The sequence below is a fragment of the Eublepharis macularius genome, chromosome 12 (assembly GCF_028583425.1).
Source record: "Eublepharis macularius isolate TG4126 chromosome 12, MPM_Emac_v1.0, whole genome shotgun sequence".
In the NCBI taxonomy this organism is placed as follows: Eukaryota; Metazoa; Chordata; class Lepidosauria; order Squamata; family Eublepharidae; genus Eublepharis; species Eublepharis macularius.
In genome coordinates this window covers 52,650,885-52,671,135 of record NC_072801.1, presented here as the reverse complement: position 1 = coordinate 52,671,135, position 20,251 = coordinate 52,650,885, and the positions used below count along the sequence as shown (strand labels likewise).

The 20,251-nt window shown below is 43.0% G+C and overlaps 1 protein-coding gene across 1 annotated transcript in view; it reads left to right on the top strand.

Annotated features, from left to right (window-relative positions):
* Positions 1-19,477, top strand: part of LOC129339345 (olfactory receptor 14I1-like) — a 28,153-nt gene extending 8,676 nt beyond the window's left edge. The window contains exons 2-3 of the mRNA XM_054993930.1: positions 18,064-18,089; positions 18,537-19,477. Of these exons, the coding sequence (XP_054849905.1) occupies positions 18,064-18,089; positions 18,537-19,477 (967 nt within the window). The remainder of the gene's footprint in view (positions 1-18,063; positions 18,090-18,536) is intronic.
* The last annotated feature ends 774 nt before the right edge of the window (positions 19,478-20,251 follow it).

The following is a 20,251-nucleotide window of genomic DNA, read 5'->3' as shown; positions in this document are numbered from 1 at the left end:
TTCAGACAATCCCTGCCTAAGTTGCCAAGGGAATTGTTTGCAGGTGCCGGACTGTCTGGCTTGATGAGCAGCAACGAACAGCAATGGACGAGGCTTGCAATGACCACCTGTTCATTTAGAATGGGGCCTCATGAACAGCTTGTACATGAACAACAGATTGGGCTGTTCATGGCTTTTTTTTGTTCGTATTGCTGTTCATGCCCTTCTCTACTCTCAGCTCCACCCAGCTCACAGGGTGATTGTCATGAGGATAATAATAACACCCTTGGTAAACTGCTCTGAGTGGGCGTTAAGTTGTCCTGAAGGGCGGTATATATATCAAATGTTATTATTATTGTTATCCTGGAATTTGCAGCCAATTTTGACATGCTTAGCTGTTTTCTGATGAAGTTTACCTTTCATAAACAATCATAGAGAACAACACAGAAAGCAGAGGGGGGGGTTCTGAAAATTACATACACCAGTATATTCTCATTTCTTTCATCTTTGGTACGGCGGCATCCTTGAGCATCCTAAAGTTGGTGACCAAATGTCAGAATTCCAGCATTATTTTCTGCTTAATTTTGCCAGCCACAAAGAGATAACCTTACAGTATTGCCAGACTAAGCCTGGAAATCCTTAGAAAGGGAAGGTCATGGTAGGGGGCTGGCATCACAAGCCTAATGATGTCACTTCTTGAGAAAACCCAGAAGTAACAGCAAAAGTTTTCAAAATCATAGAGTTTGGGGTAATTCCTAGAGCTACTTCTGTCATTTCCAGGCTTTCTCTGGAAGTGATGTTATCACACCCACAACAGTTTTTACAAATTTTATGTGCCAAATTTGGAAAAGCAGTTGGCAATGGAAGCTCAGGCCAGGGTATTTTTCAGCCCAGCCAGCAGGCCAGCAACCTTAGCTTCCATCACATGTTGGGGGTGGGGGCCTTCTGCAGGTAACACAGGTCACAATGTTTTAATCCCTGTAATTTTTGGCACTACTACTCCAATGGTAATTTAGAAGCTTGTGGCCAATTTTGAGGCTTTTAGCTTCATTTTCAGATGAGTAATGCCTACCAAAGAGAAACTTAGCTTCCATTTCAAATAGGATCAGGAGGGTCTGGAGATAACCTTGACTAGGATATTCTGATTCCCTTTGTTTGGGGCACAGGATTCCTGAAGCTAGAGGCAAATTTTGAAACAGATGAGTTATCAAAGGAATAATAGATCTTTTTATTAAGAAACATGTTTACATGCCACATTTGTTGCTGAAATGGGGACTTGCAAAGACCTGACTAGCAAGCTTCAGCTAATTAAATAATCAATTACGAATAACAGTTACCAGTCTTACCCTCACTGCAATATAACCCAAATTAATTGTCTGGCATATTCCCATCTAGAAAGGACTGCTTTGCCTGTTTGCTGGAAGTAAGTTAATGTAGAAGACCCTCCAACATTGGCAGATATGGCATTCCATAAATCTCAAGACACTACCAAGAATGAGTGGGCTGACCAGTGACGAGAGATGGGCACGAACCTAAATACGACCCCCAAAAACCCACCAACCAGGCTGGTTCGGGATTCGCGAACCAGGGTTCGTGGATGCTCCTTTTCATGGAACTTCCACGAACTGTATACTGGTTCGTTGGGTCATATTTACAGGGGCAGTTTAAACTGCCTCTTTAAGGGACTTGCAAGGCCAAGTCCCTTTAAACTATCAGCTGGCAGGCGGCAGGGGGGATGCCATGGCAGGTCCCTTTAAACTATCAGCTGGCAGGCGGTGAGGGGGAATCCCCCCTGCTGCCTGCCAGCTGATAGTTTAAAGGGGCCTGCCACTTGCAAGGCAGGAAAGGGCCCTTTAAACTGTTAAATGCCCCTTTTCCTGCCACTGCTAAGGCCAGAAAGGGGCATTTATGCTCCACAAACCACAAACTGGTTTGCAACTGGTCCAGTTCCACGGTTCGTGGTTCGTGAAACCCACGAACCTTGAACCTCCTGGTTCATTTTTTTTTTGTTCCGTGTCCATCTCTACCAGTGACCTATTGTACATCCAGGGAGAGCTTTAAAGGTCAAAACCAGCATCTTAAATTGAACTTTGGAGTGCCAAATAAGTTATTCTCCCCTCTTGGTTCAGAAATACAAAATATTAACTTTTGGGATTAAAAATCATGTTGCTATCCTCCCAAATTGTTCTCTCCTGTCCTGAATGTGATGAAACTCCAGTGTGTGGCAGAGATACGTTTAATTTCTGTTTCTGAGTTTCTGTTGCTGAGACGTACAGACTCTAGAGAATAGGTCAATGATTACATGAGCACAAATAACCCAATCTCCACACATCCCCGACATCCTTTGAGGAACAGCTAAAGAGAGACTGAGAGGTGAGTGTTCTCTGAATTCTAACTGGTTGTCTGCTGAACACTACATCTTTCGTGAAGGATAAGTACAAAGTGTTTGTGTTACATGCCATCTTGTCTCTTCCAACTTATAGCAACCCTAGGAATTAATGACCTCCAAATTATCCTATCATTAACAGCCATGCTCATATCTTGCAAACTGGAGGCCGTGACTTCTTTTATTGAGTCAGTTCATCTCATGTTAGGTCTTCCATTTTTTCTACTGACTTAATCTTTTCTTGGCATTATTATCTTTTCCAGTGACTTGGCTTCTCATGGTGTGAACAAAGTATAATAATCTCAATTGAATCATTTTAGCTGTAGGGAGGCTTGATTTAATCTAAAACCCAGCTGTCTTTTTGGCTGTCCATTGTATATGCAAAACTCTCCTCCAGCACCACATTTCAAATGAATCAATTTTCTTCCTGTCAGCTTTCTTCAATGTTCAGCTTTCACATCCATACATAGTAATGGGGAATACTATGAATTATCTTAATCTTTGTCTATAATGACAGATACTTGCATTTTAGGATCATTTCTGGTTCCTTCATGGCTGCCCTTCCAAGTCTCACTCTCCTTCTAATTTTTTATCGCAGTCTGCCTTTTAGTTGATGATTGATCCCAGAAATAGAAAATCTTCAACATTTTTTTCATTGTCAACCTTTCTTCTTTAGCCTAGATATCTAGCATATTATTATATCTGAGTATTTAACTGTATAATCCTAAAAGCAGCTTACAACATTTCAAAATACATCAAATATTTCTTCCCTCACCTTTCCCATTCCCAGTTGTCACCACTAAGTGAATGTTTTAGCCCCTTCCTCCCCAGCAATCTGTATAAACATTGAACATCTGTATTCTTTATGTATCTATTAAACATGTCTTCTGGAGGAACCTGTAGGAGACCCATTTAACTCAATAGGGTTTTTTTTCTTTCATTGACAAGCAATTTATAGAGCCGTGCAAAGCAGAACTATATCTTCTGAAACTTTTGGAGATAGTGGGTTTAGGAAGATCTAACTCTTCTTAGAGTTTTTGCATTTTATTGTACACAGTTCTATATGGGAGTGAGTACTGATATGCTATATTTCCATACACGTTGAATAATGCACTTTCAATGCACTTTAGCAATCCTTTGAAAGTGGATTTTTTGTTCCACACATGGAAAAGCAGTTCCAAATGTTCACGAAAGAGTATTGAAAGTGGATTATCCAACATGTGTGGAAGCAGCCCTGGTTTGCCTTAATGGAAAGTATCTCCAAGGACTGCTTTGCTACAGAAACATCCTAATCTGGCCTGATGAAAATCACCAGTGTGGAGAGAAAACAAAGGTCTGCCATGCAATCAAGGCCCACATGGACCTATGCTGCATGCTGCAATCTGTGACTGTGCTGGTCTCTGCCCTCTTTCCAGACAATATTTTTGCGTTATTTATTGATACCTACTACCATATAAGTATGCGTAGGATTATACTGATGTTTCAACAGGAGCTGAAAGATTCTCCCCTACTTCTTGATTGCTTACTTTTTCCATCCTGTGAAATGAATAATTTAACAGGTTAATTTGGGTTGCATATGATGTTGTAAGTATGCATTTTTTTTAATTCTTCCTCTTTTAATTTCCTAAGGTTGAATTCATATTAGTGGTAAAAATAACGTTTAAATTATCAAGGACTCAACTTATCTTTTGCTGTAATTCATTGAAGATGTTACATTAAAATTTAAGTATACATATTTTTCAAGTATATACTTGAAAAATATAAAGTGTAAGGGGGAAAGTAGGAATGAATTTGTATTTACCCACTTTGCTCAATCTTGATAATTTTGCCAAACTGTGTTAATCCCAAATTTGAATATTTAAATTCTCCACAGGCTCCATTTTGTTGTTGCTGCTGCTGTTATTGAACTAGACTGAGAACTAGATTTGAGAGCTCTTTTTTTAACATTGTCATGAATGAGAACAGTACCCTTCAGAGATTTTGGAAGACTGACATGTGTTTGATCTCAGTGATAGCATCATCCAAAAACCTTTCTAACACTGGCAAGAGCAGCCACGTATGTAAACAATCAGGAGCTGCATTTCCAGCATTTGTGTGAAGTTGCACCCCCACCCCCCCCAGTCAGGAGTAAAGAGGCAGACAGAAGGCATTTGGGTATTTAAAGGGCCACTTTTATTAAACAATTAACAAACTGTAAATACGGCAAGGGATCTAACTGTGGTACAGGTCAGGCCCGGTGTCCATGCCAGGACTGCTGCCCTGACCTGTCTGGGTGAGCCTCGCTGCCCCGGGTGTGAGCCATCCGTGTGCATGGTTGCAACCCGGCCAGCCAGACAAATGGTTTCCCCCCTTGAAGTTCCAACCACTCCACATTACAGCCCGGGTGAAGGACTTTTACAGGGGGTCCCAGCAGCAGTCTGCCCTCTCAACTGGTCGCCATGAAGCCCACCAGCCAGTCATGACAGACCCCAATCCCCCTAGTGGGGATATGCCAAGGGTGCTCGCCGGCCCGCTCCCTTTTCCCCAACTCTAGCCTGCCAAATGACCATCTATTTACAGCTCCACCGTAACCAGTTACCACAACCCAGTACACAGTGCAAGGTAGGCAAAAAACTCCCCTCCCCAAAAGCCAATAAGAGGAAAGGAGAAAAAATTCCTACCTGGCCCTGGCAACCAGTGACCGGATCTCCTGCACCGGTAAAGGGAAGGCGGGTGGGCCGAGCGTGCGAAACCAACTGTGGGGCTGAGGAGGTGGCACCGCCTTGCAAAGGCTCAGCCCTGCCCCCCCAAAAGCCCATGCTTAGGAAGGAGTGGAAAAGCCGCTTTCTCCTTCCAGGGCTGCAAAAGCTGCCCCCATCCTCAACAGCCTTCGACTGCCGGCTGGGAAGGCCATATTGTCCTAAATCATTCATTCAGGGCAGTCTTAATGGTTCTGGGGCCCTAGGCAAAAGTCCAGGATAGGGCTCCAGAATCACTGCTGCTCCCTCTCCCCCTGCTGGAGCCAAGCTAGGGGCAGCTTTCATCCCATGTGAGGCCAGTGGGATCTGTCATCAGGACCCAGCTGCCTGAGCACCATTTGGAATGGGCAGAAGCAGTCACTGCTGAGCTCACTACCTGAGCTCCAAATATGGTGGTCACAACTAGTTGTCACTGGATTGCTTGGCCCAAGCTGAGGATAAGGTGGGTGCAAGTGGCAACACTGGAAGTCTCCTCTTCTTCTTTGTTCCCCCCTTCATGGGTGGAACATCCCCTGGATGGCAGCTTTCCCTGTTACTTAGAGCAAAACTACAAGTGATGCCTGACTCTAGTTGTACCCTTGTCAGCTTCCTTCAAGTTTTGATGGGAAATGTAGGCAGCTTGGCGGAAAGTTGGACAAGTGACAGTTGAAAAGTCCATTGGACAGCAGTCAGAGAGCCAAGCTGCAAGATCAGGACGCCTACATTTCTTATCAAAACTTGAGGGAAGCTGACAAGTGTCCAACTAGTGTCAGGCATCACTTGTAGTTTGGCCCTCATTGGCTAAGACTGCCCTTGCACATATTTAATCTGTGAGGGGTGAAATATCATAGATACATCAGTTTATAAACATATTCTTTTATATGTGTACAAATGTGCTCACTCACAGGTTTGGTCAAGAATATTAATTTCCAATTGCTCTTAGGAATTGAACAAATAAGTATCTTATCCTAATGGCTTCTAAGATTACATACGTTTTGTTTTTAAATTTGTCAGAGGATAATAATACAACTTAACAGAAATTTTGTCTCTCTTGATGAATAAAATTCCTTTGAATATAGAGTAGAATATAGTTGTCATTTTGCTGCTTCATAGATATATAATTGTGTAACTGAAGATATTGATATCAACACAGGTCTGTACTTCTTTCACATAAGTCTGATTGATCATTCATTAATTAGTTAATCAAGTAATTCTCGAAACTGCCCTCATCTGATATACATACATAATCTAAAACTGAGAGCTGTAGATAAGAGGACAAAAGAATTTTTGAAGGGATTATGAATATCTGTTTTTAAAACTAGTTGGCTAATTTTCAGAATAAGATATGAAAGCGCTGGTTTTAAGTGGACAAGTGTTTTTCTTTTCTTCCCACCCAGGTGCAGAAATGGTAAACAAAACAACGGTTACGGAATTCTTACTTATGGGATTTTCTGATGTTAGAGAGCTACAGATTTTAAGTGTTGTGGTATTTCTCTCCATTTACTTGGCAGCCCTGATGGGAAATTTTCTTCTCATCCTAACAGTAGCTCTGAATCCCCACATCCATAGCCCCATGTACTTCTTCCTGCTCAACTTATCATTATCAGATGCTTTTTATATCTCTGTCACTGTCCCCAAGTCCTTGGCTGTTTCAGTGACAAACAACAAACTGATTTCTTTCTCTGGATGTGTTGCACAAGTTTTTTTAGTTCTCACATTTGCAAGTACTGAGTTTTTCCTTCTCACGTCCATGGCTTATGACCGTTATGTGGCAATTTGTCATCCTCTACAATATGCTAAGCTCATGAACTGGAATGTCTGCTTCAAAATGGCAGCAGCTTCTTGGATCAGCAGCATAATCCTTGCTACCTTGCATACTGCAAATACTTTTAGATTATATTTTTGCAGGTCTAATATCAATCAATTTTGTGTAATGTTCCACAGTTACTAATGATTTCTTGTTCTTTTACAGCCTCCAGTATGGGGCTGCTTCTTGCCTTCACACTGAGTCTGGGCTCATTTGGCTTCTGTTTAATATTTGTTTATGGATTCATCTTCTCTACTGTGTTCAAGATTCAGTCAGCCCAGGGCAGGTCCAAAGCCTTTTCTACCTGCATTCCACACATGACTGTGTTTTTCTTGTTTCTTTCCACCAGTGTCTTTTCTTATTTCAGGCCCACGTCCTTATCTTCTTCCTTAATGGACCTTCTGGCTGCTGTTTTATACACCATTTTGCCACCCCTCATGAATCCCATCATTTATAGCCTGAGAAATAAAGAGATCCAAATGGCCATGAAGAAAATGTCAAAGAATCTCTTTAGATTTCAGTTGGTGATTTGATCAAAATATCAATGAAGAGCATGTAATTGAAACTACTATGAAGACATGAGGTCTATCATTATGAATATTGATGAATTTACATTGCCAGAATATTTCTAAGTAAGATGTATTTGTATGACGCAATTGCCACTTTTTAAAACTGATATCTATCTCTTCTTGAAGAGTGTGTCTGTTTCTAACAATCACCCTGGACAGGAAACAGTTGTTCATGTAATTCAGTAATGTTGGATTGCTCATTGGAGTATTGTTACAAAGAGGCAGGGCTCATTTGGAGGGGGAATGTGCCGGAACAGCATTCCTGTAGATCTGAAAAGAGGTCACGTGGGTTTGGCCCCGCCGATGTAATTCCTTTTCCTCCCCGCTGCCCATGTCTTTAGCAGCAGGCAGTGGCAGAGGCAGCAGCAGCTGCAGCACCACCACCCCATCACCGCCTCCTGGATTCCCTGGTAGGAACTGGGGGGGGGCTGCACTGCCCATCCTCCAGGCCTGCAAGTGGTGAGGGCTCTGCAGAGGAGAGTAAGCTGCTTTGTATTCATTCTGCTGATTTATTTTCATTCGTGACTCGTGAGTGAGTGAGTGAGTGAGTGCAAGCTGGGCTACAGGGGCTGGCTCTCCAAAGGAGGGTAAGCTGCTTTAAATTCATTCTGCTTTATTTGCATGCGTGTGTGCATGGGTGCGTGCAAGCACGGCTGCTGGGGCTGGCTCTCCAGAGTAGAGATGGGCACGATCAGAATTACGATAGAAAAATACCCACGATAATGGCAATTGCGCAATCGGGACCCAGCGAATCGGTTCCGTCCACAGCGACCAATCCAGCATTCGGGGGGGGGGGGGAGCTTGATCAGGGCTTGATCTGGGGGGCCATTGGGATCTGATAGGAGAGCCAGACACTCAGGCCCCAATAATCTATTCCCATAGCAATGGAGCCAGGGGGATGTCTGAGCTGTGTTTGCCCTCCTTCTGTCGCCCTGGAAAACGAAATGGAAGCCCAACTTTCCTTGATTAGCAGGGCTTCCTTCCAACCATGGAGCAGCAACCCAGGGGAGCGAGGGGGAAGGGGGTGTTCTGAAGCCATGGGCACTCCAAACGTGTTTTGCTTTTTAAAAAAACGGGGCTTTGTAGGAGGAATGGGTGTTTTTCTGTCTATCACTCTCTGTTTTTAACCTGCTTTTAAAACACTGTATTTTGTGGGAAAACCTCATTCACGGCTCTGTTTGTGTGTTTAAAATATGCTTTTGGAAGACTGACTGCTTGCTTTTAAAATCGAGTGGGGAGGAATGGAGGATTCTGTCCCTGCTTTTTTTAAAAAGCTGGCTGAAACATGTTTACGGGATGTCTCTCTCTATTTGGAGAGGCAGGGACGGGTTAAAAACTCCCCCCCCCCTGCTCTAAGTGTGTGTGTGTGAATCAGGGCCGGATCGATGGGGGGGCATGGGGGTAGTCGGCCCCTAGTGCCGCCAAAGAGGGGATGCCGGGCACAGTTGCCAGCCCCGGGAGCATGCCTGGGGAAAGCCACCCACGCTGCCTTTTGCCTTTCCTGCAGGACAAAGGGCAGCTGGCTTGCGGGAAAGGCAAAAGGCAGTGCGGGTGGCTGGGAGGCCGCCCACGCTGTTCGTCTTTCCCCAGGACAAGGGGCATGCGGGCATGCCCCTTGTCCTGGGGAAAGGCAAAAGGCAGCGCGGAAGGCTGGGAGGCCACCCGCGCCGTTCGCCTTTCCCCAGGACAAGGGGTGTGTGGGCAAGCCGGCTGCCCCTTGTCCTGGGGAAAGGCAAAAGGCAGCGTGGGTGGCTGAGAGGTCGCCTGCGCCGTTCACCTTTCCCCAGGACAAGGGGAATGCAGGCAAGCTGGCCGCCCCTTGTCTTGCGGGGCAGGTGAATGGCGTGGGCAGCCTCCAAGCCACTCGTGCTGCCACCAGCTCCGCAGCTCGCCGGGACAGCCAGCTTGCTGTGTGGGTTGGCGGGGGGTGACCCAGGAACGCGCATGCGCAAGAGCCTGACTACGGTTGCCACCCTGGTGTGAATGTCTCCTCCCTGAGGGGAGGCGGCTTGTCACCGTCTCCCCGTGCCAGCCGGGCCCGGCAGCCGCCACCACCACCCACCTTCCCATATAGCTGGGAATAGCAGCGCACCCCTCTTTGGCCTCCCCGATCCCCAAACCACGGATCGGAAATGGGAGATGACAGGTGTGCCTCGGTGATTTGGGGTCGTCGCCAGCACGGATCCACGAACAGCTTGATCAGCAATTTTTTTTTATCATGCCCGCCTCTAGTCCAGAGGAGGGTAAACTGCTTTGAATTCATTCTGCGTTATTTTTAGGAAATACTTGGAGATTTTTGGGGAAAGGGGCCTGAGGAGTGAGTGTTGCCTTTGACACACTTCCGGTGATGGCAGGGGGTGTTGCATATGCTAATGAGAAATGCTAATGAGTTCCTGCAGTTCTTTTTCTATGAAATGACCCCTGCAAAGAGGCATGCTGTTGAGGAAGAGATCTGAAACAAACATGGAGCTAGCATCTTGTTAAGTGCATGAAGCTGGGCAGCTGATTTCTCCACAGACCTAGGAATATAAAAGGAAAGAATTTATTATCACATAGACTCATTGCTGATGTTTTTTTTACCTGTTTTTTGGAACACCACATGTGTAATAGTTCCTGCAAATGAGAAAAAAACTTTGTTTCTGTGCTATGTGGCTGTGTGTATTTATGAATTGTTCATGGATGGCTGATTGATTACATATTTATTTGTACTTACTCATTCATGTACATAAAAATATGATGGGACAAGCTGCTATCTTTACCAACTATTTATTGCACTTTAGCACTTTATGTTTTTAATTGGTTTCACTTAGCACATCTTATGATATGGTAATAGATTTCATATTTGGAATAAGAGAGTAGTGTATTATTCTACTGATAGTATCTGTCACAGATGAGCCTGTGGCTTTTGCTTTTTTCTAATTCTGTACTTTGTGACTAGAGATGGGCATGAAAGAGGGAAAAAAATGAACCCTGAGTTTCATGGTTCGTCGTGTTCCACAAACCATGAACTTTCACAAAATGGTCCTGTTATGTGAAATGATTCATCAGGTTTGTGATTTGTCAGATCCTGGGGCCCTACAATGGCCCCCTTCATACCCAGAGATGCCAAAATCACAGGGAGACTTCAGCAGGCTATCCTCCAGCCACTCTTCATGTTTGGTGAAGATTGCAATACATTGACAGGGAGGCAGTCAATGGACCAGACCACCTCCCTTCTGTCCACTCGAGTGCCACAGGCTCGGGGATGGGGGATGACCCATAGCACCCCCCTTGTTTCCTAACAGGCGTCCACCAATTCCACTAGATGGGTTCTGTTGGTGGCCGCTTATGTAGAGCAGAACAGGAGCTCTCTGGTTGGCAGAAAGACCTGCCTAACAGAGTTTGGAGGGATGAGACTGGTGTTCCCTTGGCTACAGAAGGCCCATCTCCCCCCTTCTCATTGCTCTCATAGAACAGAATGGGAGCTCTCAGGTTGGCAGGTTGCCTAGCAAGGTTATGTGGGGTAAGATTGAGGTTTCTATGGCAACTAAAGGTCTGCAGACATTCCGGTTGCCTAGAGAATCAATGGATTGGTGCCAACTGTCTGGCATCATGAAGCATTCACAAATTGAACGAATTGGCCCAAAAAGTCATGGATTTTGTGAAAAATGCAGCTCCATGAAATACATGAATCAGACCAATTTGCCACAGAATTTGATTCATTTCAATTGGAGCCCATGTCTACTTGTGACACTTTCTGGATAAACATTGATATATCTGAATGATGACAATACTTGCATATCTACTTAACTGATGATATACTCTCTATACATGGAGAATTTGCATGTTAATAAATAAGAATCTATCATAGCTCAAATGTCTCAGTGTTTAATATACAGGAAGTATTTCTGTCCCTCCATGTGAATATGTATTACATCACTTGCAGTTTAAAAGATTATAGTTGACAAAGCAGTGTCACATTATTTTCCTATATAGATAAAATTACTTATACATAGCCCAAAGCACTAATATTGTGCTATATTATATAGTGCTTATTTCAATCATTTCTGTTTTAAAATTACTGCATTTAATCCTCCTAGAGTGCTTTGTGACCAGAAATTTAGCCAAGAAATTTACTGAGGGGCACTCCATATCCCATTTCTTTCATAAATACTTTGGACACTGATAAAGTTTGCAAGTTTTAACTCGATAGTGTGATGTTTGAATGTTTTCAGATTGCATCAGTTCATTCTTTTTTTGGGTGCAAAACCTAGCCCTGTATTTTTATTGATACTGCCAGATGTTATCTCTGAAGTATGCGGATCCAACTCATTACTACATATGGAACAGGTATAATTATGCACAATATTTCCCATCCAAAAACACAAATACCAAAGCACTGTGGCATAGATCTGGATAATTGGTATACATTCTTTTGCTGTTATATTTGTACTAGAAACAAAGCTCATTGTGGGGAAAAATTCATTGGGCTCTAGAAAGGGGAGGGTGGGCAGGCAGGCATTCACTCCTCCATCACTGATCCCAACCAGTGAATGAGGGGGATAGACGTTTCCACCTGCTCTACAACTGATCTCAGCAACATGAAGGGGTAGTGGCCTTTGATACCTGCTGCACGTCTGATATATACTGGGTAAAGGGGGGCACGCATTGCCACCTGCTCCACTCCTGATCCCAGCCGGGTGAAGGGAAAATGGGCATTGACTTCTGCTCTGCACCTGATTATGGCTGTGTGAAGGGGTGCAGGCATTGCTGCCTGCTTCAAGCCTGATCCCAGCTGGGTGAAGGGAGGTGGGCATTGCCACCTGTTCCCTGCTGGGTGAAGGGAGGAGTGAGAACTACCACCTGCTCATTGCCTGATCCCGACAGGTGAATGCAGGCAATAGGCTTTGCTACGAGCTCTGTTCCTGATCCCAACTGGGTGACGGGGGTGCAGGCATTACCACCTTCTCTGCTCCTGATTCCAGCAGGGTGAAGGGGAGTATTGCTGCCTACTTTGCACCTGATACTGACAGGGTGAAGACAGGGTGGGCATTGCTGCCTGCTCAGTGTCTTATTCCAGTAGGTTGAAGGGGGTGGGCATTACCACCTGCTCCATTTCTTGTCCCAGCTGGGTGAAGGGAAGAAGGGAATTGCCTTCTTGATCCCAACAGGTGAATGCAGCTGGGTGAAGGGAAGAAGGGAATTGCCTTCTGATCTGTGCCTGATCCCACCAAGGTGAAGGCACAATAACAACAACAACAACAACAACAACATTCAATTTATATACTGCCCTTCAGGACAACTTAATGCCCACTCAGAGTGGTTTACAAAGTATGTTATTATTACCCCACAACAATCACCCTGTGAGGTGGGTGGGGCAGAGAGAGCTCCAGAGAGCTGTGACTTGACCAAGGTCACCCAGCTGGCTTCAAGTGGAGGAGTGGGGAATCAAATCCAGCTCTCCAGATTAGAGTCTCATGCTCTTAACCACTACACCAAACTGGGCATTGCCACCTGCTCTACTCCTGATCACAGCTGGGTGAAGGGGGTGGGCATTGCCATCTGCTCTGCTCCTAATACCAGCTAGGTTAAGGCAGAGAGTGGGCATAGCCACCTCCTTTGCTCCTAATACCCACTGTGGTAAGGCAGGGGTGGGCATTGTAACCTGCTCAGCTCCTATTGCCAGTTGTGATAAGGAGGGTGTTTGTATTGCCACCTGCTCTTTTCCTAATACCAGCTAAGTTAAGGCAGGGGGTGTACATGGCCACTTGCTCCACTTCTAATACCAGCTGGGTTAAGACAGGGGTGGGCATAGCCACCTGCTCTGCTCCTAATAACACCTGGGTTAAGGTGGGGGTGGGCATTGCCACCTGCTTCTCTCCTAATGCAAGTTGTGATAAGGTGGGGTGGGAATTGCCACTTTCTTTGCTCCTAATACCAGCTGAGTTAAGGCAGGGGCAGGCATTACCACCTACTCCGCTTCTGATCCCAACTGGCAGAAGGGGGCTGGCATTGCCACCTACTCTGCTCCTAATAACACCTGGGTTAAAGTGAGGGTGGGCATTGCCCCTCCTCCACTTTTAACAGCTGGGTTAAGGTGGGAGTGGGCATTGCCTCCTGCTTCTTTCCTAATGCCAGTTGTGATAAGGTGGGGGTGGGCATTGGCACCTTCTTCACTCCTAATACCAGCTGAGTTAAGGCAGGGACAGGTATTACCACCTACTCTGCTCCTGATCCCAGCTGGTTGAAGGGGGGACAGCATTGCCACCTACTCTGCTCTTAATACCACCTGGGTTAAGGTGAGGTCGGCATTGCCACCTACTGCGCTCCTAACATCAGCTGGGTTATGGTCAGAGGATGGGCATTGCCACCTTCTCCACTCCTAATACCAGCTGGGTTAAGGCAGGGATGGGCATTGCCACCTGATTTGCTCCTAATACCAGCTGGGCTAAGGTGCCGGTGGGCATTGCCACCCACTCCGCTCTTAATACCAGCTGGTTGAAGGGGGGGCAGGTATTGCAAGCTGCTCCGCACCTAATACCAGCTGGATTAATGTGTGGGTGGGCATTGTCAAGTGCTCCTCTCCTATTACTGGTTGTGTTAAGGCTGGAGATGGGCATTGCCAGCTGCTCTGCTTATAATACCACCAATGCATGTTTTCTGGAGCGATATGATGAGTTACCTGGGCTTTCCTTTGTGGCAGCGCCCTCTGGTGGTGAACCAGGGTATAAAGTGAGTTGTCTGAAACACGCTTACTCAATTATATATGTAGACTATTGGAACTTTACTCATCACACTTTGGCCCCAAAATCCCACCGCAATCCATATACTATTTAGTAATATAATAAATATAAATACTGCATGGATTTGGGCTAAAATGGAATTGGAACCACATTAGTACTGATACACAACTAGATGAAAGGAGCTGGACTCTCAAAAGCTTGTACCCTAGAAATCTTTTTGGTGTTTAAGGGGCTACTGGACTTTAGGTGCTTCTTGAATCTGCCTCTTCTACTGCAGATCTACACAGCTACCCTTCTGAAACTATACATGTTTAAAGTATACTTTCTGACATACACATTGTAAGCAGGCCTAGGCTGGCTTCAGCAGTGATTTAGCAAACCTGTGTTGCATCTGGGATTCAGCTCTCAAGTGCCTGAATTTCGACTGGAGAACACAACATATCCTATGATTAGCTCAGATTATGAAAAAGAGGTTGTTGGGATCTTGGCAAGAGAACTTTGATGAGTACAATCATCCACTTTGACTGACTGCTCTGACTGAATGTCCTCCATCATCTCAACATTAAACCTGACAAGGAAAGATGTTAAGGACACTGTAGTGTGACTTCTTCTTTCAATGAGAAAATAATATGCAAATGTTTTAAAAAGTACAAAGGACTGACTTTTTCATATTTAGTGGGTTCACAGGCAACATGCTCACTTTCAAGGAATAAAGTTGCCCTTGTCCCATCTGAAGCAAAATTTGGTTATGGTCGAAATTCTGCTGGTAGAGTTTCTTGAGAAGCCCAAGGCAAGTGAGAGCAAAACAGCAGCAAAACATGTTTATCAGAAGAAAAAAAGAAGAAAACTTCCACACAATAGTCACTGAGAAGGATCGCTACAGCAATTTGAACAAGTAGTTTGAACATTATCACACTATATTTGCAAAGCCTCCTTTTTGAAACACTCTGACCTTAAAGCCCATCCAACTCAATAGTTTAAACATATATCTTTCCATCATAGGATGAGAATGAGAGTTTATCATTCATTCAGCGTAACAAGGTACATTGAACTGTTAACTTTTTGTACTGTTCCCTCCCTAAAGTGATGGAACTTCTGAGAGGAGATTGTGAGAGGCAGGTTTTTAATATTTCTCTGTGGATTTCTGCTGTGAAGACATGCAAGGTCTCTGGAAAGCAATTCTCTGATACATAATCAAAAGCACAAATAAGGTGTCTCTCCTAATGTTGAAGAGAGGGAAAGAGAAGTAATTTTACAGGTAAGTAATTTTAAAACGTTCTCCAAGATCTGATAGGTGTTCAGCTGAGGGTTGTTTTTAATTCATTTTTAATTAATGTTGTAATACATCCTTATTGAAAGATACTTAGAAGGTAATAGGTAGTAGGTACTAAGCGGAGTGATAGCTGAATCAAACAGTTTCAAGTCCAGTAGCACCTTATAGACTAAGAAGATTTTCAGAGTATAAACCTTTAAGAGCCAAAGCTCCCATTGTCAGATATGGTATCTTTGCATTTGAAAGAATATACCCTGAAAATCATCTTGTCCTTCAGGTGCTACTAGACTTGATTCTTGTTGTTCTACTGCAGAACAACACAGCTACACACCTAAAACGAATTAAAAACTATCCCAGTAATGTCTTAAATGTCCAAGAAATTCATATAATGGTTACTAAAAACTCAGGGACATCTCTGTGTTAAAGTATCCTCAACTCAAAAAGTGAGTAATACTAACAATGGATTGGTACACCTTGCTACCCCTTCCTCCATCACAGAACCTTAACTGGCTTATATTTAGAGACACATAGTGAAACTGGTGTTAGATTCTTTGCAATTAAAACAAAATATTTCTTTATACTATGCCTAACGTGGAATTCACTGCCACAAAATGGTGATGTCATCCATTGGCTTAGAGTTCTTCATAAACAAATTTGTGACAGTCTATACATGACATTATGCCATAACAGGTAAATGTTCGGAAGCTCTATGACTCTGAACACAAGGTGCTGATGTCAAATACTGATGGAGATGTTCCTGGTATATGCACTTCTCACAAGCATCTGTCCCACCACTGATGCAAATAGCACAAGATGGATCAAAGATTTTACTTCATTAAGGCGCCTCTAATGTCCATTTCTTCTCATTTTTAAGAGATGTGAACACTTCATGATAGAGATGAGAGAAATCTTTTAGTTAATCAAAAACAAGAAATGCATTTGTAATTTAATACATATTTTAAATAAATATATTAATGCATTGGAAATTGGACAGCATCTTGGATGGGATTGCATGTCCCCTGTTCTGTTGCTCTTGTCAAAATGGGAGGGAATGGGCAAATCTGGCTTTTTGCACTGGCTGTTCTTTGACAAAAAATAAATAGTTCTTGTTATGGACCAAACTCACTGGATCTTCAGCTGAACATTATAATAGTTTGCTACAAGGTATTCCCTTCTAAATCTGGATTGTTATTTAATAAGATGAGGGGCTGAATCCAACCTGTTTTACTGGTGGAGAAAAGGGGAGGAGGGGTCCCTTTTGACCACCCAGGAAGGCTATGTTGGGAATCATGGAACCTGCATGGAAGGCAGTAATGTGGGAGGGATATGTAGTAAGGAGGACAACTGGGCAAGATTGAGTGAAAAAACCTGGTTGGATTCCACCTCTGGAGTCAATAAATAATTTGAAACATTACAAGAATGTTAACAGTAAAGAATAAGCTATCATGTCTGATCAGGCACCCTTTTCATAGAGCTCTGGTTACAAGGAAGACGTCATTTGAAGAGTCCATTCTGTAGATGACAGGATTCCAATGAGCTACGTAGGCTCATGGATGCAACATATGCAAGCCGGGTGGAATAAAATAAAATTTATATTATTTTTTGGTGAGATATAGTCCTCAGTTGCACCACTGCACATGAAGTTGGATGCAGCCATCTTTCCCATTCAGGGCCAAGCTACAAGTGACAAACAACACTTGAACGGCAAGTGTATTTCTCCCTGTTCACTTGCCCTCCACTCAATCCACTTGCCGTTCAAGTGTCATTTGTCACTTGTAGCTTGGCCCTCAGTCTCGATCAATTCTTGTCTATATTACAGCCCCCATCCAGTATGACTTTTGTACTTAACAGTCTCTGGATCCCCACCATAATCTTTGGAGTGTTCCTTCTTTTGTCCCTAGGAGAAAAAATGACTGGATCCAACCATGTTGTCATAGAAAAATGAATGATGGTATCCTGTCAGGTCTGTAGTAGGAAGTGTTTCAAAGCATTTGCATGCTACATGTACACCTCAGTCCTGGCTACTGAAAGTGTTCATTGTGTATACAGGTAGAGGTCATCCATGCACAAAGGATTGTATTACTCCACCTTGTATGTGGCATGCTAAGACTGCCATCCTTTGCACACTTCTCTGGAAGTAATTTTTGAAAGACTGAAACTTCCAATTAGGCGATCTATGAACAAAAGACAACACGTGATTCTTCACTGCTTTGTCCCGTAAACATTTTTTCTCGGATATCTAAAGACCAATTGGCTGATTAATGTGGGGAGTTCTAAACTTGTAACTTTTCATGAAGAAACGTACTTTAAGCAATGTGTTGGAATGAATATGTAGTATTTGCAAACAGGGTAGGCTGTATGTTCAGACACATGTACTTTCAGGGACAAACTCTTATCTCTGCATCATATGTGAAAAAGCACGACTATATTTTCTCTTTCTTTTATATGTCAGGAAAACTGTTCAAGTGGAACAGAAATATAATATGCCACTAGTATTGTAGTCTTTGTTACCAAGACCCTTCTCAGTGCAGAGGTTACAGCAGTGATACTCAGTGATTTGTGTGCCATCATGGGTGGCTCTGTGACGTGGCTCAACTGAGCACCATGTAGAATCCAACCCATATTGCAAGAAAATGGCTTGTGGTTTGCAGGTGGTTCTTTTCTTGAAACAGCCACTGCTGGGGAGGAATGTACAAGCCTCACGACAAGGATGAAGTTAAATATATATTTTTTGCTTGACGGTGATTGTGAAAAGCGGCTCTCCACAAGCCATTATCAGAATACACCAAGTAAGAGTGTTAGTTTTGGAATGCAGAAAGCTACATTTCAACCCATCATAGGCAGATGGAGTATAATTTCGATGAACAAATAACATATACAGGAAAGATATCTGCGAACAGAAATGAGATAATTTTCCATTTTAATTAAAAGAGGGTTAATTCATGTGTTAAATTTTGTACAACTAATTTTTTTTAACAAATGATTTTCAGAATAAGTTGCAAGTGGCTAAAAATAAATTTCAACTACTCTTTTATACAAAATCATGTTTTCTTTTCTCTCTACAGATTATTTTTTCATAGAAGAAATGTTAAATGAAACAGCTGTCACAGAATTCTTACTTATGGGATTTTCTGATATCCGAGACCTAGAGATCTTAGGTTTTGTGATATTTCTCTCCATTTACTCCACCGCCGTAACGGGTAATCTTCTTCTTGTCCTGACTATAATCCAGAATCGCCACCTGCATAGCCCTATGTATTACTTCCTGGGGAATTTGTCAGTGTTAGATGCCTTCTACATCTCTGTCACTGTCCCAAAATTGATGGCCATGTCACTGACAAACAACAAACTGATTTCCTTCTCTGGATGCGTGGTCCAAGTATTTTTAGTTATTACATTTGCGGGTTCTGAGTTGTCCTTTCTCACTGTGATGGCTTATGACCGTTATGTCGCCATCTGTCATCCTCTGCAGTACATGCTGGTCATGAAATGGAATGCATGTTTCCAAATGGCAGCTTCTGCTTGGATCTGTAGTTTAATCTATGCAGTCGTACAAACAGCTAACACATTTAAGTTACATTTCTGTAGGTCAACTATAAAACAATTCTTCTGTGACATTCCCCAGTTATTAATCATTTCATGTACTGATACAACAGCCAACTTGTGGCTTACTGTTGCCGTCATGATTAGTCTGGGGTCGTTTTGTTTCTTTTTCATATTAGTTTCTTATGGGTTCATCTTCTCTACAGTGTTCAAGATACAGTCAGCCCAGGCCAGGTACAAAGCCTTCTCTACCTGCATTCCTCACTTGATTGTGTTCTGCTTGTTTCTTTCTACTGCTATGTTTTCTTACTTCAGGCCCAAATCCATGTCCTCCCCATCTGTAGACCTTTTAGCAGCTGTCTTATACATAGTCTTGCCACCACTCATGAATCCCATAATCTATAGCCTGAGAAACAAAGAGATCCAAGAGGCCATGCAGAAAATGTCAAAGAAGTTATTTGGATTTCAGCTGGTCATCTGATAAACCTCCCAGTGACAATAATCTAGTTCAAACTGCTTTTGTGAATTCTTATGATGGCTGATGAAGAATCCTTACGAGGACTGATGAATTTACATAGGCATGTTATTTCTAAGATATGTAATACAATCACTACATTTTTATTGACATCATCTTCTTATTTATATTGGAATGGTGATAATAAACTTGTGTATTTTCAGAATTATATTAGACTCCATGCATATAAAAAACTAGTGTATTACATATTTACTTACTGTTATCTATTTACTTCTGAATGACAACAATAAACTCATATATTTACAAAACTGATATTGGAGTGCATGTACATAGAAGAGTAGTGTGTTACAGAATATGAACATTTTAATGTTTTATGTCCAAAAGGTTGACTTCTCTTTGTGCATATAAATAATAATAGCAATAACAACAACAACAAAACATTCAAATTACATGCTGCCCTCTAAGGCAAGTTAATGCCCACTCAGAGAAGTTTACAAAGTGTGTTATTATTATACTCTCAACAATCACCATGTGAGATGGGTGTAGCTATGAGAGCCCCAAAAAGATATGTTTGACTGGGGGTGTGCAATTCGGTAGTTTGATTAGGTTAAAGTTACCGAATCAGGGCCATTTCAGATTTTTTCAGTATTAGTGAAACTTGTTCTGAATACCGAATAATTTCTGTAATACTGAATCAGAGATTGCCAAATCAATTCGGCCATTGTTTTCAAAGAGAAAACATTCTCCCGGCTTTCCGGGAGTCTGGGAGGGGGCATTTTC